Genomic DNA, 21,981 nt, shown 5'->3' on the forward strand with positions numbered 1-21,981 from the left:
AGTTAAAAGAGGCAAAACGAGCCCTTGCTCTCAAAGATGAAGCTATGCACAAGTTGGAAGAAAGATTAGAAATCAAAGATGAAGCTATGCAAAGGTTGGAAGAAAGATTAGCGAAAGTTGAATTGAAGCAAGAAAGGTCCTCACATTCCATCCATGGAAGACATCATTCTCCTAGACATTCTTCCAAAGGTTCTTCCAATGCTCACAGCCATGGAGAAGAACATAGAAGAAGGAGGCATCACCATCATTCTCATGGAGAGAGCCATCACCGTGAACAAAGACATCACCAAGAAGCAAAGCCTCAACTTCCTTTTGTAAAAGTACGTAGCTTTAGTGGTGATAGTGATCCTAATATGTATTTAGATTGGGAGGCTAAATGTGAACAAATTTTTAAAGCCTATGAGGTCAATGATGACCAAAAGGTGAAAATAGCCTCTTTAGAATTCATAGATTATGCCATGAAATGGTGGCATAGTATTGTAATGGACATTGGTTATAACAAGAGACCTCCCGTGGTTTCTTGGAACGATTTGAAAGAGTGTATATGCCTTAGATTCGTGCCACCACACTTTAGGAAAGACCTATTGTTGAAGCTCCAACGGTTTCAACAAGGCACGCTAAGTGTGGATGCTTATTTTAAGGAGTTAGAAACGCTTTTACTTAAAGTAAACATGGATGAGAGTGAGGAAGCTATGATAGCTAGGTTTGTGAGTGGTCTAAGAAGGGATATTCAAGCTGTTGTTGAACTTCAAGAGTATTCATCTTTGGGATCTTTGGTTCACCTTGCAATGAAGGTTGAATCCCAACTTGCAAAGAAAAATGCTTTCAAAAACTCTCCCAATGATGGTTACTACAACAACTCTTGGAAAAATAAAAAAGCTTTTTCAAAACTTCCTTCTAAGGATTCTTCTTTCAAACCTAAGGAGTCTAAGCCTTCTCCTTCTACTCCTAAATCTTTAATCAAATCGTCTAGTAAGAAATGCTTTAAATGTTTGGGATATGGTCACATTGCTTCTAATTGTCCTTCTAAAAGGAATATGTATGTGCATAATGGTATAGTAGTTAGTGAGCATGATTCTGATTCATCTAGGCATTCTTCACCTTCTAGGCCATCAAGTGAGCATGAGAGCGAAAGTCCACTTGAAGGAGATTTGTTGGTTGTGAAACTTCTTCTTGGTCAAGTTTTACAACCCTTTGATGAAAGTCAAAGAGAAAATATTTTTCATACAAGATGTCTCATTCAAAACAACATTTGTTCTTTGATAGTGGATGGGGGTAGTTGTGCCAATATGGCTAGTACAAGAGTAGTAGATAAGTTTGGATTGTCTACAATCTCTCATACAAAGCCCTACAAATTACAATGGTTAAGTGAGGTGGGCGAGATCATTGTTAACAAACAAGTCCTCATAAATTTCTCTATTGGTAAATACAAAGATGAGGTCTTGTGTGATGTGCCAATGGAAGCTACACATGTTCTTTTGGGTAGGCCATGGCAATTTGATAGAAAAAAAATTTCATGATGGCTTTACCTATAAACTTTCTTTTGACTTCCATGGACACAAGGTTATATTAAAATCTCTCTCCCCAAGAGAAGTCCATGAGGACCAAATTCTTATGAAGAAAAAGAGGGAGAGTGAAAATACAAAAAGTTCTAAGAAGGCCCTTCTTATCTCTAGCCATGCGATCAACAAGGTAATAGTTTCTCACAATCTTATCTTTTTAGCTATTCCTAGACCTCTTGAGTTAGAAAAACTTGAGGATAATTTGGTAGAGGAATTTCATGATGTGTCTCAAGATCCTCCTAAAGGACTTCCACCTTTAAGAGGGATTGAACATCAAATTGATTTAATTACGGGATCTTCTTTACCAAATCGTCCCGCATATAGGACCAACCCAAGTGAAACTAGAGAAATTCGCCAACAAGTAGAAGTGTTAATTGCCAAAGGGTGGGTTCAAGATAGTATGAGCCCTTATGCCATGCCTATCATACTTGTGCCTAAAAAGGATGGGTCATGGAGGATGTGTTCGGATTGTAGGGCCATAAATAACATTACAATCAAATATAGGCATCCCATCCCTAGGCTAGATGATTTGTTGGATGAATTGCATGGTTCACAAATTTTCACCAAAATTGATCTTAAAAGTGGGTATAATCAAATTCGTATTAAACCGGGAGATGAATGGAAAACCGCTTTTAAGACCAACTTTAGCTTATATGAGTGGTTAGTTATGCCTTTTGGTTTAACTAATGCACCAAGTACATTCATGCGTCTCATGCATCATGTTTTAAGACCATTCATTGGCAAGTTTGTGGTTGTTTATTTTGATGAAATCCTCATTTATAGTTTGTCTTTGGGTGACCATAAAATGCATGTTAGACAAGTGTTAGAAACCCTTAGGAAAGAACATTTGTATGCTAACCTTGCTAAATGTATGTTTGCACTTGATCATATAGAATTCCTAGGGTTTGTTGTAAGTGTTAAAGGGGTGCATGTAGATCAATCAAAGGTTGTAGCAATTCAACATTGGCCAACACCCACCAATGTGAATGATGTACGAAGCTTTCATGGCCTTGCTTCTTTTTATAAAAGGTTTGTGAAAGACTTTGGTACAATTGCTGCACCTCTCAATGATATAGTAAAAAAAGATGTGGTTTTTAAGTGGGGAGAAAAGCAACAAAAGGCTTTTGACATTTTGAAAGAAAAATTAACTAATGTTCCCATCTTAGCCCTTCCTAATTTTACTAAAACATTTGAGATAGAATGTGATGCTTTGAATATAGGCATTAGGGTTGTTCTCCTTCAAGAGGGCCACCCCATAGCTTATTTTAGTGAGAAATTGAAGGGTAGTCATCTCAATTATTCCACTTATGATAAAGAATTATATGCACTTGTTAGAGCTTTGTATACTTGGCAACATTAACTTTTTCCTAAAGAATTTGTGATTCATAGTGATCATGAATCTCTTAAATATTTGAAAAGCCAAAACAAGCTCAATAAGAGGTATGCTAAGTGGGTGGAATTCCTTGAGCAATTTCCTTATGTGATCAAACACAAGCAAGGAAAAATTAATATTGTGGCCGATGCACTTTCTAGACGCTATACCTTACTCAATCTTTTCGGTACCCAATATCTTGGGTTTGATCACATCAAGGAACTTTATCATGATGACTTTGATTTTTCTCTTATCTATCAAGAGTGTGTTAAGGGAGGACACAAAGATTTTTTTATATAAGATGGATTTCTTTTTAAAGGTAAAAGACTTTGTGTACCCCCAAAGCTTTATTAGACAATCTCTTGTTAGAGAAGCACATGAGGGTGGATTAATGGGACATTTTGGGGTAGCTAAAACTTTAGATGTTTTACATGAGCATTTCTTTTGGCCTCATATGCAAAAATCCGTTCATAATTTGTGTGATAAATGTATTGCATGTCGTAAGGCTAAATCTAGAGTGCAACCTCATGGTTTATATACCCCTCTTCCTATCCCTACAATGCCTTGGGTTGATATTTCTATGGATTTCATCTTAGGACTACCCAAGACATCAAAGGGTAAGGATTCCATCTTTGTGGTAGTGTATCGTTTTTAAAAAATGGCTCATTTTATTCCTTGCCACAAAGTGGATGATGCGTGTCATATTGCAAATCTCTTCTTTAAGGAAGTTGTTCGTTTACATGGACTTCCTAGAAGTATAGTATCCGATAGGGATTCCAAGTTCTTGAGTCACTTTTGAAAGACCTTGTGGGGGAAACTTGGCACTAAACTTTTATTTTCTACTACTTGCCACCCCCAAACTGATGGCAAACTGATGTGGTCAATCGAACTTTGGGCCAAATGTTGCAATGCTTTATTTCCGAGAATCCAAGGGTTTGGGAGAATTTACTACCACATGTTGAGTTTGCCTATAATCGAGTGGTAAATTCTACCACATCCCATTCTCCTTTTGAGGTTGTGTATGGGTTCAACCCCCTAACACCTCTTGATCTTCTTCTTATTCCTATACTTGATGATGTATTATGCAAGGATGGTTTTGAAAAGGCTTCTTTTATAAAAGATTTGCATAATGACATCAAGTTACGAATTGAGAAGAAAGTTGGCAAGTATGTTGAACATGCCAACAAAAGGAGAAAAGCATTATTGTTTGATGTTGGTGATTGGGTTTGGCTTCACTTGAGAAATGATCGTTTTTTCCTAATCAAAGGAAGTCCAAACTTATGCCTCGTGGTGATGGACCTTTTCAAGTCCTAAAGAGGATTAATGATAATGCTTATGAGTTAGATATGTCTGATACGTTCCTTGGTAGTCATACCTTTAATATCAGTGATCTAACTCTTTTTTCTGTAGATCTTCAGAATTTGTGGTCGAATTCTCTCCAACTCGAGGAGTATGATGGAGATCAAGAAGAAGAAGAGAATGAGGTTGAAGTTGAAGATTGTCAAAGACATATTAGCTCATCATCCTTTTTACCTCAAAGGATTACAAGGAGCAAAGCTAAAGAGTTAGGAAGCAGGCTTCAAATGTTTTCTCTTTTTGTAGTATCTTTTGTATAAAATTTAAAAATACATAGAGTAGTGTTTAGGAAGGTGCTAAAGAGGGAAACCTAAGACACCTCTTGTGTATAGCATCTATAGGCGTTAGTTTTTAGGAAAAATCTAGAAGGTGCCTCTTCACTCTCCATTTAGGCGCTAGAATTCGAAGAGTTAGAAGGATACCTTGTAAAGCTTCTCTTGTAAGCTTCTTTTATAATAGGTGACCGGTCCTCCTTCCCATAAAAGGAAGGCTTGGGTCCTTGAAATAATAGAATTGAATTTTGAGTAAAGAACCTCTCTCAAATTGGTGAGTGAATTGAGAGAGACTTGTGTCTTCTTCTCTTCTAGTCTTATCTTGAGTGCATTCTTGGACTCTCAAGTGGCGGCAACTACACTCATCTTGAAGCCTTTCATCCTTCAAGTGGCGTGCACATCTCCAAGAGCTCCAACCACATAAGTTTCCTAGTTCTTTTCATCTTCTTCATCCATTTCCATTTCAAAACAAACTCTAAAACATGTCTTTAATGTTTCTTGTCTTTTCAATCGGTAGAACTATTTTGTTTTGTGTTTTTATTCGGTAGTTTCTTCTAGCTTGTTGTTCTTGTGGTTTTGGTTGTGTTTCCTTGTGTTTTAATCGGTTCATTTGTGTTCTTTCTTTGTTTTAATCGGTTCATATGCCATAATATGAGTTTCTATATGAGTTTGGCTTGGTTACTTGTGTTTGGGTGAGTTCTTGAATGTTAAGAACATTGATTCAATTCTTAAAAAGTGCCTAATCATATTCCAACTCTTGTTGAATCCATAACATGTCCATATCATATCTCTATCATGTTATTGGAATCATATCATCTAGTGACACTGAGAACAGTAATAGGTATTCTTGGGTTAGTCGTAGGTCGATATGTGGGGGTGGGGTTAAGTCTAGGTCGTCGCCTCCCATATCCCTAAGTGTGGCTGAGGATTTAGTTAGCCAAGATCATAACTATGAGTGGGTGGATAATCGAGTTAGGAAATTCTTCTAGAAATATCAACATCTTTCTATTCTTCATTCGTTTATCGAGAGTGTAAATATATTAATGGATGATATAGTTTCCTTGCACAGGTGTAAGGACTCGAACATTGTCTGTCTCAACCAAGGAGCATGATTTTTTCTATTTTTATTCTTGTTTAATATCAGATGTTCACGTCTGCTTCCTGTTCATGTTAGAAGTTTTGCAGATCTTAAATGTGACACACACTTAATTGAATATGAATGGTTAGACCTCGATGAAGGCCTTTTGGCTAATTTGTGAGGCTCTTAGTTTGAGGTCTACACCAAGGTTGTTTCTTCATTTTTATGGTACAAGATCGAGAAATCAAGTAGGGTGGTTGTCACTAGTCTTTCCTCCAATAACTGATATCCTCGTCTCCTTCACCACATCTTACAAGAACTTAAAAAAAAAAAAATTGAAGTTGTGATCGGAGAGGAGTATCGTCCATACTTTTATGATGACAAAACTCCCAATTTCCATTTTATTAGACTAAAAACCTATTCACATGTGATCGAAGCCAATTATGACCGATGATGATTTAGAGATGTTATTTATCAATTGTTTAGTTTATGGTTTACATAATGAAGCTAGATCCTGAATTAGAGTGTACATGTCCTAATATCTTTTAAAATTTGAGTTGATGCTGAAATGAAGGCTGTATTTATTTAAAGTTGTGAATAATAATGGAGCCATGTTCAGTTTCATGTCTTTATGTTTTATTGTGCTCTATTTCTTTGACTTTTATAAAATGTTTTGCTGTGCCAGTCCTGATTCTGCTTACGCGGAGTATATATTTCTTTGACTTTTATAAAACCTAATGAGGTTTTTTTAAAACTAAAAATACATTTACACTATTTTGCTTTGATAATAAATGTACAAATATTTTGAAATGGAATAAAAACCATTTCAACTTCCTTTTTATCAAATACATTTTATTTTGAAAAAAAAATAGTGTGGAAATAAAATTCCTACTGATTTTTCTTAAGAAAAAAGGATGAGAAATGAGCATAAAAGAAAAATACTAGCACAGTTAAGGTTGACTGTTGTCCTTCATGGGAGTGGCCCGCCATACTTGAATAATTGAATGTGACACAAAATGTGAAGGAATTTGAAGCATTGGAGATTAGATGTGTCTCGGGAGAATGGTTCCCTAGAAAGTAAAACGTTTTTTAAGAGAATTTAAATTTGGAGAAAAATCTGAGAGTGGAAAACCAATAATTTGGAAAAAGAAGAATCTCTACAACTTTGAGTTAAGAGGGAATGGGTAGTAAAAGACAAAATAAATGTTACATGAAATATTTTGATGCATTTGTAAAAAAATTGGATATGTTACCTGAGTTGATTGAGTTAGATAATGAAGTTGAATCTTAGTTGAAGTTTGTTGATCTAATTAGAAAAGGAAGTTGGTGAAATAGTTAGTAACATATAAAGTAAGTTGAAGAGAGAAAGATGTGAGAGGATGAATTGAAGAAACGTAAAGGTGTTTGTGGGATGAAAGAGAAAAGGAAAAGGAAAAGGAAAGAGGGTAATTAGGTATTGAGCATTGAGCACTAACACGCAACTATCCATAATGAAGTTATTAGGCTGAGGGATCACTCAAAAGACCAGAAAAGGAGAAAAAGAGTTCGGATGGGTTTTGAACAAAAAGAGAAAGGCGGAAAGAAGAAGTGAGAGAAAAATGAGGAGGTGAAAGTGAAAATAAAAGGAAAATAGAAAAATATACATTATTCACCACTCTTTGTGTTTACTAGTACTAGTAGTAACTAGAATAAAATAAACAACTCTTTTCTGTTACATTCTCTTCTCTCATCAACGCTGGAAACGCACCGTTTCACCCTCTCTTAGCGGCGCGGCTTGCCAAGCCGAAGCCGCAATCAGAGGCCGGCTGTGCCAACCCAGAGTCAAACACCCTTGATTTTCTTCCACGCAGTAACCCTCGGCTGAGAAGAGAGTCAAAAGCATGCTGGCTTGTTTGTAAGCGTTCGAACCCAAATGCAAGGGCCTCAAGCCGGCCTTAGCCAGCCGCTCCCTCCACTTCGCCAGCGGCTCGTGCCGCTCCACTCGCGCCGGTCCCTCACAGCACACCACGTTGCAAATCTCCCTCTGCAGATACATCTCGGCGAGACCCTTGTCCGGCTCCACCGAACACGCTTCCAACGAGTCGAAGACGGTGGAGTAGTAGTGCAGAGCCTCCGTGAACCGTTCCAGAAACCCCTCCCCGTTGTGGTTCGCTTCCTGCTCCACAACCGTCACGATCTTAGGGTTTAGACTTCGGATCCACCCGAGAACCGCATCGATTCCCGAACCAAGCACGCGGTGTAGCTGCATGATCGAGTTCACTGCCACCGCCTCCTTCGGACTCACCTGCAACATCCACGGCTTCACGTCCTCCAGCCGCCACGCCGCTACTCCGCGGAACGTAAAACGCACGTTCACTGAATGCGCCAGCTCCGCCAGCCGCGCGCCGATCTCGCGCAGTGTGTCTCGCTCGTCCGGCGAGGGAGGTCCCACGCCGGTCAGCCTCAGCGACGGCGGACCTCCCGGGCGGAGCGCAAGCGCTTGAATGAGCGCCGGCCACTGGAGCCCCTGCATCAGGTTGAAGTCGATGACGTGGACGCAGTCGTGGCCGCTGAACGCCTCCAGGATCGCCTGGTTCGCAGTGAAGTGCGCGAACTTAAGGTACGGGCAGGCCTCGTAGTAGTGGTGGTAGAGAACGTCGTTCTCGTAGGGGGAGGTTGTGAACGCAGCGTTTTGCGGAGACGAGATTCGGCGGCGCAAGGCGTCGATGAAGTAGCCGGCAACCTTTCCGATGCCGCAGGAGGTGTTCACGTGAGCCAGCAGGGCCTGCATGCTGTCGATGAGGGAGCCAGCGAATGCGAGGTCACCACGTTGCACAGAATCCGCACACGTTATGAGTGTGTGAACGAGTCTTATCCCGGAGTCTTCTTCGACCGTGGTTACCATCCCCAGTTGGCGGTTCGGATCCGTGGGCAAATCGGGTAGGTCAGAAGACAGATCGTAGGGCAACGACACGGTTTGGTCCAGCTCGGAGAGAAGCGTGTCAACCCAGGAACCTAAACCTATGTTGGAGGGATCGTAGAGAAGTGCGTCGGAGACTACTTGAGAAATGTCCCTGGATGAGTTGACAGTGTTGATGGCGTTCTCCAAACGCTCCATATTCTCAGCCACTTGACAGAGCTCTGATGAGCGGACTTTGTAGCCCAGCCCCGCCAGCTGCCCGTCCATGTCCCTGGTCTTGCTTTCGCTGGAACTGCCGTTCATTTTGAAGGATGAAAGCTAACAAAGGAATTTAATTAATTAAATATTCAATTTGGTACTGACTGAATCAGGTTTTGTTGACATGGGTGAGAGATTTAAGTTATTCAGTTAGGAGGAGAGTGAAAAGTGAGTGATGAAAAAGAGGGAGGGAAAAGGAGAGAGAGCAAAGAGAGAAAGTGAAAGAGAAAGAGAGAAAGGGATGTGTGAGGAAATTGACGGAGAAGCTGCCTTGTATAATGTATGAGGATGATGCGTTACTAGTTTGTGTTGAGTAGCTATCCGCGGTACTAATGCATCAAATTGATAGATACTACTGCTAATATAATTTCTGCCCTTTTTTAAAAGGTACCCCTAATGTCGCGGTAACGTGCCTTCGATTTTTAGTACCTTAAAGGTGCCAACCTGCCCTACATGCTCTGCTCCGCTCTTCCCACTCTCATCTTTGGATTTGAGAGGGGCATTCACGCCAACATAACAGCTGATACCCTTTGATCATCACCAACCTGGCATGCTTGCTAACCCGGTATAACTCTAGATTCATTTGCATCACTCTAGATTTTAAAATTGAATTCCATGTATTTATTTTAAGTAGGTTTAGATTATTAGACTGTGTTCTTTTTTTAGCTCCAACTTAATTTAGTGGTATCATTATTTTAGAAGTAAAAATATTTAATACATAATCTTTTGTATAATGTGATATTTATTTCTAATAAATTTATTTAATATAAAATATAATATAATACATTTTTTTATCTCTGATTTATTTATAGAAAATATTATAATTAATACATTTGTATTAAAAAGTTGGATTGGTCAGGTTCTGTTTCATTTATTAGATTTTTTTTATCCATACAAGGGAATTTAGGTGCTATGCTTTAGTAATATTTATATATTTTTTTCTTTCTAGCCTATTGAACTGTTTATTGTGCTGTAACTGTGAGGTTTATTACTTAAAAAGTATATATTATGGTTAATCAATCAAATCAATGATTTAGAGGATATCCTTTTTTTAATTTTATCAGCCAGAGATAAACAGATTCAAAGCAATTAACAAAAGTATTTGAAGGTTGGGCTTAAGCCCTTCAATGTAGCCAACACTAGTTCCTCACTATTATAAAAGAAAGTACATATGAACTACAGTAGTACATGGAGACAGTTGAAATTTTTAGTTAATACATCATATGGTTCTTAGTACACTCAAGTAATAAGAAAGGTAATGTCTGCAAAAAATGTATACAGTTTTTTTTTCTATATGTTCTTCATTCACTTATTGTATAGTATTAGGACCCCAATTATTCAGTTTCCTCATCCGTCATAACCAGATAGGAGAAATGTGGGGTGGTATGAGGCCATGAAAAAATCTACAGAAGCTAAATGTAGGTATACTGATCAAACTATTAAGTCAAATCCAGGATTGGATGGAATAGTTGCATTTGAAGGAGTTCACCCCACTGATATGAGCAAAAATATCTGAGGAATCAACCATGTCATCTTCATCTTTCACAACTATCTGCAGGGTTAAAAAACTGAATCAACAAATAATTGAGAAGGTACAAGTAAAAGAAATTTTGTTGTTTTTCACTTGGGCAAGTTGAATGGAAAGAGCTCTGTTAAGGGTTTAATAAATGGATGAGCCTTGGAAATCTTACTTCGTCTTCGTCATCATCTTCATGATTGCTACTTGTAGTTCTATTGGTTTCTCCAAAGTCATCATTCTTTGCAAACCTTCCTCGAACCCGAGGTCGGCTATCTGCCAGAGTTTTGCGGCAGGCATACTGCATATTTGGTTGCATCGTTAGTTGAACTGGGAAGCATGCAATATGAAGTGCTTTATAGCAAGGAATACCTTACATATATATGCAAATGTCACATCATAAGATTTTAATTTTGTTTGACGATGAGGCTGTTTTGAAGACGGCAAGGAACTTGAGTGTACCTTAATTTTCTTGCTGAAGTTTCTTTCATTTCTTTTCTTCATGTATCTATTGATCTTTTCTTTCCTTTGCTCAACAGAAAGTTTTCCAACCTTGAATGAGGAGTCCTCTAAGTTTGAGATTTCAGGTGTTAGAGTGGCAGAACTACCACCCCCGGAAACTAGTTGCTGACTCTCAGTACCAAGTGCCTAGGAAATAAATTACAAACAAAATCAGTCACTCTCCTGCTCAGTGCAAAGGACAATTGGTCATTCGCAGACTATCATTAACTTGGTTAGAGGTTCTGGAAAGCGATATGCTAAAAGAGCCACTCATGAAGTGGGTCTTCTCTGACAATGATGCTGGTTGTTATCAATTTTTGTGGAAAGTTGTCATTCCACTCTGACTCGTGCTACTAGCTAGCCCAGATTTTATTCTCTACTTTTTACAGGTGAGAATGAGATTATAAAGCGGTTGATATGCTAGCTACTGTTTTGATGGATATGGGTATATATTCTACGGGGCATACAGCTTCTTAGAAATTTGTGGGCCATTATCTTTCGCAAACTTTTCACCTCGTGTAATGCCCCTCTTTATTGTTAAGAAACTTACTGCTGCAATCTTTCAAACTAGAAACCTGAAAGAGCAAGCTTATAGAATAACTTAGCATTAAAAATAAATAAATAAAAATCCTTGGACAATTGACTTCCTTTTCTCTCATTTCTGAGCATATTGAACATTTGAACTGAACACTTTTTATTTGGATGGCATTGTTAACAAAAGGCAATGACGGAGAATTTTACTAAAATAGTTTGAAAATCATACATACCTGAAGGTCTGGAGGGTTAAACACCCGCTGAATTGAATCTGTACAATACATTCTTCCATTTTCTCCTTGGTATTCCAATTCTTGTGTCTGAAGTTCGGAACCAAGAAGAATGTTCCCACCAAAATATCCAGAACTATCAGTTGATAAGGCACTAGTAAGGGGACCAGGAGGCATGTATGGTTGCATGCCAGGATTGAGATAAGTGCAAGGAGATGAAGGGTTGAGAGGCACATAAGAAGGAACAGAAGATATGCAATCCTCTTCAAAAACAGAAGGTAATGGAGCCCCCATAAGGGGAGGCGCAACTGGGTCAGTGGGATACTGAGAGAAGCCCTCCACAACTGAAAATGCTGGTAATTGGACCTGAGGCTGCACTGAAGAGAAATCAAACTGTTCTTGCTGGGATGTCACTGGGAGAAATGGAGGAACATTGAAAGATGGAGATAGTGAGAAGTCTATGGAGGCAGAGATGTCATTGTCAATTTCTTCTTGGGAGTCAAAGATAATAGACAGGTTACTACTGTTGGTTGTGTTGTTGGTGGTGGTGGCGGTAGTGCTAGTTGGCGTTGTGACTGTGTTGCTATTGCTATTCAATTTATTTTCTACATCTACAGTTAAAGATTTGTTTGTTGTGGCATACGAGGAGTTCTCCTCATAGCAACAGTTTGAGCTGGAAGTAACCTCAGAATTTGGCAAAGCCTCTGGGAAAAATTCAGCGTTACAAAGTTCAAAAATTCGAGCACTAAGAGGGCTTGAAATTTCATCCTGCACCAAGTGATATAAATACAATCTAAGCATCATGACTACGAAAAAAAAACTACTAAACACATTGATAACAACATTTTGATAGACCCTTTATAAACAGTCAGAAGACTGATTCTACACCAGTTGTTTTCCCTTATGGGACGGCTATGTGATCTTATCAGACTCGTTTCTATCAGCAAAGGAGGAATTGGGATCAAGCCTACAATGATCAGACTCTAAACTTTCAAAAAGATAATATTCTCTGTTATAATCGGTCAAAAGTTTGGTTTAATGCATGTCTTCATCAAATAGTGTGAGCATTCTGAAGTGAATAAGTAACACGCGTACAAGCATAAGGTATGTTCATCACTCTTTGTCAGGAAATAAATTAAATAAATCAACGTACAACACCCTATAATGAAGAACTCCAAATACAGATTTGGTTGATTGTGTTTATATATGGTCATGTTCAGATAATGAGTTCTACAAGAGGGTTGGCTTTTTTTGGAACATGAAAAAGATGGGCATTTATGCCTTAATGTGACTATACATGTATGTTTGTAACAAAGAAGGAACCTCATCCCATGCTACGTTGTGTTCTTCGGTGTATGGAAACTGATTTAATGGGGATTAAAAGGCACTTAAAAGGAACCCATAATGCTACATGTGAATTGTTCCGTAAGTCCCCTCTCCCTCTCAAACTGAATAAGAATTTCAAAATTGGCAAATGGACAAACACAGACAGGTATGTGTGTGTGTGTATATATATTCCCCAATAAACGAAAGCTACGTTTAAATGGCTATCACACTGGAAATCATACAGAAATTGATATCACTTTGCAGTTTACAATGTTACCCTTAGAAAATGACATTTTGGTGAATGCCATTGTCTGGGATTTGATAGGATAATATTAAAAAAGGGATAAAGCCTAATAATTATTTGGGAATCTCTAATTATTTTTTCTTATTGCTAGTCAATAAGCATTATGCTCCCCAACTATGTAAATGGAGAGAAAGGAAGACGTTCTTCCCTACAAATTGGCAGGGAAGCCTAGAAAAGAATATTAGAAAAAAGAGTTGTAGATGTCTGGAACAGGTAATGATGTATATTAGCTTTAATGTTATTATTAGCAGTGGGAAATAATATATGAATCTTGCAAGAAACAGAATGAAAGAAGCGATGATATGATTGATGCATGCATGCATTAAGATGGGAGGTGATTTGGAGTGGATGGAGGTGTTTACAATGGGGAGTTGCTGTTGCGGTTCGGCCTTTGGTGGCAGTGGCTGATCAAAAACATCCTGCAACATGGTGTATCCCCTGGCAAGAGGCAATGAAGCCAGCCCAGAAAGTTAAGAAAATAGAAAATGTAGACAAAAAGGTATATGTGGAGAGAGAGATGATATATATAATTGTACTATGAAGTGCAAAATGTGGGAAAATGGTGTTGTGAGACACGTGTGTTGGAGAGTAAAACATGTGCAGAAGGAGAGTCCATAGGGAAGAAGGGAGAGAGAGAGAAAGATGAGTGGTTAGTTAGCTAGGATGATGGAGAGTATGAGGGTGTCAAAGACTGAAAGAATTAGTTATGTTGATATATAGGGCCATTCTTAAGGCGTCAGCCTGGCGTCAACGCGAGATACACGCTGGCCCATTCATTCACTGCAACCCTCTTCCCACTCTCCTGTCCTCACTTGGATTTTCTGTTGACCAAGCCTTATACTATTATAATAAATATTATTCCTTTCCCTTTATCATATAACATCTTATTTCTAGCTTTCTTTAAAACTTGCACCAAATTATAAATATTTCTAATTATCTATGCATTACAATTTTTTCATTCAACACATTCATTGGGTCGCTTCTTTAAGTAAACATTTCACTATATGAACTTAATGCCCTCATGTGCATTGTTCATTTGTTGCCATATAACAAAATCTTATTTGTTCGTTTCTTGAAACATTCCACATTCCATGCATGTCAACTAAATTATTTGGTGATATTTAGGCACTCCTTAATTTCTTTGCACATGTTCTGTTTTTTTTTTCTCCACTTAAATGTTCAATACCATGTAATGGGAGAATAATCAGAGGAGGAACCTTACTCTCTATATTACAGAATGACTAGTTAATTGGCTACATTTTACATATATCTCTATAAGAAAATTTGACATTAATTCACAAACAATCATAGTATATTTAGGTATGGGGTTTGGCATAGGTCTTGGCAGATACAATTCGAAATCATTATAAATTTTTAATTAATCTAAAGAAGTTGAAAACTAATCAAATTGTTTAAAGTATACTGTTATCAGTTTTTTTTTTTTTATCTTGAAAAATTAAGAGAAGTTCATGTCTTAGTTTAAGAAAGAAAAAAGCTTTCAGATTTAGTAAGTATTTATAAAGGTATTAAATTTACCTCATTTCAAGAAAACGGATCAAACTCCAATAATTAATTTGTCGAGATTTTGTTTTATTCTAATTGATTAATTTTTAGGATTATTATAATTTTTAATTAAAATTGAACTCTTTTATTTAGTCTATAGTAATTTCAGAAAATTACTTTTAGATGAAACCAATTAAAAAATAACATCAGTTGTAATATTCTAACAGTTTTATTATTCTATTCCCCTGTAATCTCAGTTAACCTTCTCTTATATAGTTAATAGAAGTTTTCGTGTAGCATTAACAGTAATGCAACAAATATGTCCTAATGTGGACGTAGGTGAAGAACGGTTTGATCTCTATGAAATTTTGGTAATGTCTTCAAGTAAAATATTATTTGTTCATTATCAGTTGTTCCTATGTTTATGTATTTTCTTGGAAACATATTTGGAAACTCCATTTACTAGTCGAAGTTAGACACTTTGCTTATTGTTGGGTAGATTTTTTTTCTTGTTATTCAAACCTGTTGAATAGACGTTGAGATGACTTGTCTCCTCTACTAAATGAAACATAGGAACATTTATAAAAATAAGATGGCAACTTTTTTCGCACCATATCAATTTTAACATCCATCCTGTATCTTTTAAAATTTCTAAAATTATTCTTATTCCGGATTTGAAAATTCAGAATTTAATAAACATAATTCATAATTCAAATATTTCCAAAATAGGGTTTTGAAAGTTATCTACATCTTCTTTTTATTTAAGATTATTTTCGTTATTTTGTAAAAATATTTTTACCATTTTCAATAGGTGCGTGCAAGTTGGAATTGATATGGTGCACCTTGCCAAATAAGATGATCACAATCACTGGTCCATTATGGTTGGAGACCATTTGGGCTTGACCAACAATGATTTTGAGTGACAACTATAAAAGGAGGCAAATTCTACCTCCACCTCTATACTTTCCTGGTGTACCTCTCTATATTAATTATAAAAGGTTAAATATAATTTTTTTTAAAACTTTAAATTCAAATGTTTAAATAACCTCAGTTGCACCCGTTATCTTATCTTTAAGTCGCATATCTCCCTTTCAGCACTTTTATTCTTTTTCAACATAATGTTTAAGAAAACAATTATTTGAGTAGGTGAGAGATTTGAAAAAAAAAATCATTATATTCAACGTTTTCTAATACTATTTTTTTTTAGGTTTTGTTTCATACCTTACTGATTTATTTCTAGATTGTTTAGTATAACTGTATTTTTTTTTTGCCTTGTAATGATATTTTTTAATAATATACAACAAAAATGGATGCATACCAAGCATGGGCGTGCATTTTTAAATAAAACCTTGAAACTAAAATACAAAATAAAAAACGTGTAAATTTAGTAATATTCAATGCATTTTTAATAAAAACCTTGTTCGGTTATAATTTTACATTTGAATGGCTTACCAGCATTTAACCACCCAAAGTAGAGCATACCCAAATTAAATTGGAGGGAAAAGTTTTTCAACACTAAAAAATAAAACGAAATCATTATAATTTGCTGAAAAGCTCATTGTAAAACGGTTGAAAGTGCAAACAAATAAAAAGAGACAGGAAAAAAGATTACCTGATAAACAGATCAAACATGAGTAATTAAATTTTAGTACACTCAATCAAAGGTTTAGAAGTCAATTAAATTACAAAGTTGTCAGATACGGTTAAGTCATGTGGCCAGCGTAGTGGCACTTGTTGATGTTGAATACATTGGAGAGCGTAGTGGCACTTGTTTAAACCATCACCAAAGGACTTGCCTCTAATTTGTTTAGTTTGTCAAATCAAATTACTGAGGTGCAAACTTCTCATGTTGTATACCTGGCCTTCTACGTAATGCATATATTGCATGTAGAATAATATCTTTGTGTTTCTTGGTAGCTCAGTGAGTGGATTCCCACCTCATATTCTACTACACAACCTTGTGTTCAGACCATTTGGCTTTCACAAACCCAAACTTTAAAAAAAAATGGAATTTCAAGCAAAATATACTACTATAACAATTTGGAACATGCCTGAGAGTAGGTACATCAAATTCATCAACAGCTCAAGGCTAAACTAAACTACATCCAGACAGAGAGAAGAAAAGTAGAAGAGAGAGACGCTTCTTTTGGACATCAAACAAAAGTATCTTAGCCTTGAAAAGGGGAAGCATGCGCAAAACCCCACAGCTGCATATAATAGAAATGTAGTGAATAAATCTACATGAACCAATAAAAAAATGTGGAACAATAGGTAGCAGAAATAAGCAATGGACAAAATCAATGCATGCCATATACTGAACTACAGCAATGGATACGTTTATGTAATGCTTAATTTCTTGGTTGCCCATCTAGCTTGGGCTTGGAAAAATTAAAACAAAACAAACCCACTACTGCATCCAAATTTGGGTATCATGTATACCTTGTAATTTATTGTAACTTGTAAGCTAGAAAACAAAGATTGGTAGTGAGAGTATTACCTCGACATTCTTCAACTGAAACTCTGGACTGTGAGCAAGACACGAGTTTCCAAACGTTTCACTTGGTCCACTAGTTCCAGATAACCTTTTCAACCAAAAGGATGCATTCAATAAGAGAATCCACTACTGCTACTTCAATAACAATTTAAATGTACTGGAACAAAACTAAGCGACATTATTAAATTTAAATACTTACAAATCTTCTTCTAAGGATAAAGCATAACTACCCCCACCACCAAGTGCAAGTAAATCGTTCACACACATGCAGTAGTATCGGTTGACACCTGCCCATACAATTACAACACAAGTTCAAGGAAACTCGAGAAAACAAACATCTCGTACAAATAATAAAAGTTAATAATGTATACCATGAACAAAGATAATTTATTGTTCCTGCTATAGAAATAGAGTAAAGTAGTAAGGACTCCAAATGGTTGTAATTTTTATCCCCTAAATAGCCTAACTAGTCAATTCTCAAAACTTTAGACACCAAAACATCTATCATATCTGATTGTCGTGACAAATTAATATCATCCTTTCTTCCTTTCCTTACCTTCTCTTCCTATGTGTAAACTGAAAATCCCTATAAGTGAAACAGTCAAAACAAATTGATATTCTCGTGGAAAAACACCTTTTCCAAAAGAAACAATTCAAAAGGTCTTTTTATGATCATAAAAGCACATGATCATCATTGAATAGCTCATATTTGTAAAATACTAATTCTGCAATGATAATGAATAGTCATATTTGCAATAAGTATAAAAAAAGACTCAATGATTCCATTGATCCCAAACCTTTCTAAATTGCTACATAAACTAGAAGAGGACATGCAAGAGGTGATAATGAACCAGTCATTCAATAGGATTCATCTATATTTTACTAACAAAAAGATTATTCTTATGTCAAGCTTACATGCTTCCACCTTATCAAATCCAGGTCCTAGTGATAACTGAAATACCAAAATTAAGATAATGTATTTAACCTTAAAACACATGTAAATTTCACTCTAGCTTATACGAACCTGTCCATTTGTTCACAAGTCAGACAATGCATCAATTTAAGACATTTTCCTAAGTTCCAAGAAATTCCTACCAAAAAATTATGCATTTAAATGATGAGAATCCTTACCAGTTGGTAGAAACAGCCTCGGCTGACCATATACAGTTGTAAAGACAAAAGTTTCATTTGTTCCCTGTGACCACAGTACACAAAACAAAATCATACTTCAAGATGAAGAAGTGCCTTCACAAAGAAGCAGTATCCATGAAAAAAGATAGTTGACATACTTGATATTTTCGCTTTGCTGTAGGTTTCAAGGGACACTCTAGCAGCCCACCAAACACAGCACCTTTCATATCTCCGACGATCTAATAGTTTTTCATAATTTACAATAATTCATTGTTAACAAAAGAACTACACCTTGATATGCAGATGAAATATATACTGGAAAATAGTTCTGCAGGGTTGACATACCAGCAAACCAGGACATGAAAGCTCAGCACTCTTGCGAATAAGTGTTCGAAGTGATACTCCATGTTTTAACGTACTGCCCTTAATATAAAGAAAAAATGTCGTATCAATATTTCAAAGCAATAGCAAATTATTGTTCAATGCATAAACCAAAACCTACAGAGAAAAGTTACCTATAAAGTAAGACCCATTGGCGTCCTTTCACTATATTAGGGAGGCATATTTCCAAAAATTCATACAATGCAGGGGATATAAAAGTGGAGTCATCACTAAGATTGAGTCGAGACTTCTTTGAAGTATTTGGCGTTTGCTGCTCATTTGCTTCCTCAAAAACCTCAGAACTGCTACTGCTCTTTCTAAAGGTAGGATCTTCATTATTATTATTATTACTATTATTATCATTACAATCTTTCACTAGGTCCATAGGACAGTCCACATAGCTATCCGATGGAACATCCTGATAGTCAAAATTCCCATAATTATATCCAGCAGAAGGTGATTTATTCTCATTTTGATACTTGCTTGTCTTCGATCCATCAAAGCTGATCGAAGGGATAATGTACGATAAATATGAAGACACAGGTTTATCCTCTTGAGAATATGGACTATCCTGTGCCAAATAAAAACCTCATATCAAATATAAAAGAACAAGCAAGGTAAGGTGGTTCTTTTTCTAACTGGGATATGTAGAACAAATTAGTACAATGCTCCTATAATGCATGCCATTTGTACTGGGAGCATAAAGCAGTGACATAGAAAATATATTAAACTTGGCCATGCACCTAAATTTGAAATTTAGTAACCCTACATATAATGCAAGCATACTCCAAACGAAGTTTGCCATCCACTTGAAAATTCAATCTATCTTCATGATATAATACAGATAGACAAAGAGAAGGGATCATTTTCCTGGTTCATTTCCTACCCATCGAACAAAATAAATATAATGCCCCAAAAACCCACGGCCATACCACATATAACATATGCTACCAAAGACACCTAACAGAATAATACTAACCATTGGTAATGTATACAGGCCATAAAACATAATTCTTCATGTGAATACAAAACAGTAAAAAACCCATATACTCGATTACAATTCAAATTGAAAACAATATTCAGCTTTCAACTATTAATGAAATGAAACAACACGAGTCTCTTTTTTTTCCCTCTCCTACCATGTCTCTTCGGTGCATTTGATTGAAAAACTCAAAACCGTGATGAGAAATAATGAAGCCAACTTAATCCAGATTCAGATTTTGCACACGTACAGATCAGATTGAAGATTGAGGGCAAAGATTACGGAAGCGTGTGTGCAAGAACAGAATAAGAGTGCCCACCACACCAAGCTCAGATTTTTATTAATGGTTCATTTAGTTGAGAATGAGAGCACGATAACGAATAAGCAAATGCAGATCATGGGAAAAGGAATACCTGGGGCGAGGAGGAGTTGGGGAAGAGATGGGACAACTTCTGCGTAACTTTGTCTCTGAAAGAATGCATTTTGAAGAGGCGTGTTATGAATGCGATTCCATGGAAGAGAAAGGGTTTGTCTTGTATTGAAAGGAATGAAGAGAATTGGGAATGAAAGGAGTATGAGTCGGTGGTGACAGAACACGACAACAAAGAAACAGGTGAAAACAAGCCCAAAACGTAAATTAAGCAAAATTGATTGGTTGACGGAACAAACCTGACAACGTTAAATTCATATTAATCTTCACATTACACCAATTTCTTCAATATTTTCATGCCTTTTTTTTTTCTTTTTCTAATCGTTACTCCACTATTTTTTATTTTCTCTTAATTACTTATGTTGCTCCTATAAGTTTCAATTATATAAATTAATTTCTTTAAATTTTATTTATATAATATGGATTTTAATTATATTTGTATCTTCTTAATAGATGAAAAAATTACCAATATAAGATATACGTTGATGGCAAATGCATATAATTTAAATTGAAGTCAAATTACTACGGAATAAACAATTTTACAATTATTATTACTATTATTAACATTATTAATATATAGGTATAGTAATCTAATGTATATAAATTATTAAAAGTAGGGTATAAATAAGTCAATATTTTATATAAATAGACAAGATCATTTTAGTGATTGAAAAATATGTAAACTAATTACTCTATATCTCAATCTCCTCATAATAATATTGATAATATTAGTTTATAATTGGAATAAATATAATAATAGTAATATTAATATATTCTTTAAGGTTACTATTTTATTAATATATTTATTATCCATCAATAATATTAGTATATATTTATTTTCCACCTATAATATATTAATATTATTAGAGTTAATGTTTTATTAATAATATTATTAGCACTAGTGTCAGACAATTGAGATCTACTGCTGATATTGAACATCTAATTTACACACTTTGATCATTAAAATTTATCCGTATATCATATATTTTCAATTGACTTAATAATTTATAAAAGTAATTGCATATTTATATCTTATTTTAAATTATTTATATTTATTAAATTATCAATTAATTTATTACTATTTTAGTGTACTAATAATGTTAATGATACTACCAATATTAATAATACATAATAAACATAAAATTGTTAATTTAGAAGTAGATAATATATACATACAATATATCTGTTTAGTAAATTATCTTTTTATTTATTATATTATTTGTTAAGTATTTATTGAACACGGAGTTTAACTTTTTTTAATATATATATATATATATATATATATATATATATATAAGTTTGGTCATTCCTTAAAAGATCATTTTATTCATTATTCTTTTAAACTATTTCTGAGTTTTCATTTAGATATTATTTTCATATAAATTGAGATTCAGTATACATATTTGGTTTAAAAACTGTTTTCATTCTAAATTCGTTACTTTCTTACGAATTTATTTTATTTTAAAAGTAATACGAATTTTGTTTTAATGTATGTTAAATTTAAAATAGTGTTAACGTGTGTTAGTTTTTTTTATTACTTTCACAACCGTGGCGCAAAATGAAAGAAGTGAGAATTGTGTCAATATTGTAAACAACTGAAATATGTTTTTGATTAATGTATTCTAGAAATAATTAAATATGCTCAAACATGGTGAACTTAGCAGAATTTCATATTGTTTGTTGGATTTTTAATGTTGTTTCTCTCTTGTATTTTCAAAATTCATTGATTTTAGTAAATTAAAAAAATAGTTTTTAATATATTTTAAAATATTAAAATTGATGTAGTTTGAAAGTATAATAATTTAACAAAGAATCCAGTTATCATCTTATTCTAGTTCGTCAACTCAGTGAA

The 21,981-nt window shown here is 35.3% G+C and overlaps 3 protein-coding genes across 4 annotated transcripts; all 3 read right to left on the reverse strand.

The window, feature by feature from the left end:
• Positions 1–7,259: 7,259 nt before the first annotated feature.
• LOC137817099 (protein SLENDER RICE1-LIKE 1) lies at positions 7,260–9,516 on the reverse strand. Its single transcript, XM_068620328.1, has one exon. The coding sequence runs from the start codon at positions 8,840–8,842 to the stop codon at positions 7,370–7,372; it is 1,473 nt and encodes a 490-aa protein (XP_068476429.1). The 5' UTR covers positions 8,843–9,516; the 3' UTR covers positions 7,260–7,369.
• A 411-nt stretch (positions 9,517–9,927) lies between these two features.
• LOC137817100 (uncharacterized) lies at positions 9,928–13,894 on the reverse strand. Its single transcript, XM_068620329.2, has 5 exons — positions 13,571–13,894; positions 11,582–12,346; positions 10,776–10,961; positions 10,489–10,614; positions 9,928–10,349 (listed from the first exon to the last, which is right to left on the reverse strand). Exons 1-5 carry the CDS (start codon positions 13,634–13,636, stop codon positions 10,242–10,244), a joined length of 1,251 nt encoding a protein of 416 aa, XP_068476430.1. The 5' UTR covers positions 13,637–13,894; the 3' UTR covers positions 9,928–10,241.
• Positions 13,895–16,319: 2,425 nt separating this feature from the next.
• Positions 16,320–20,346, reverse strand: LOC137817105 (uncharacterized). Of its 2 annotated transcripts, none has more exons than XR_016523381.1 (8): positions 20,113–20,313; positions 18,852–19,288; positions 18,682–18,759; positions 18,495–18,575; positions 18,337–18,400; positions 17,405–17,492; positions 17,209–17,293; positions 16,320–16,918 (listed from the first exon to the last, which is right to left on the reverse strand). XR_016523381.1 is itself a non-coding variant. In XM_068620336.1 (8 exons), the coding sequence occupies exons 1-8, from the start codon at positions 20,179–20,181 to the stop codon at positions 16,880–16,882; spliced, it is 936 nt and encodes a 311-aa protein (XP_068476437.1). In that variant the 5' UTR covers positions 20,182–20,346; the 3' UTR covers positions 16,320–16,879. The 2 variants fall into 2 exon arrangements, 1 of the variants encoding a protein (XP_068476437.1); XM_068620336.1 differs by having other exon boundaries at positions 18,682–18,754; positions 20,113–20,346.
• Between the last annotated feature and the right edge of the window lie 1,635 nt (positions 20,347–21,981).

Source organism: Phaseolus vulgaris, chromosome 7, assembly GCF_051622355.1.
Source record: "Phaseolus vulgaris cultivar YP4 chromosome 7, ASM5162235v1, whole genome shotgun sequence".
Classification (NCBI taxonomy): Eukaryota; Viridiplantae; Streptophyta; class Magnoliopsida; order Fabales; family Fabaceae; genus Phaseolus; species Phaseolus vulgaris.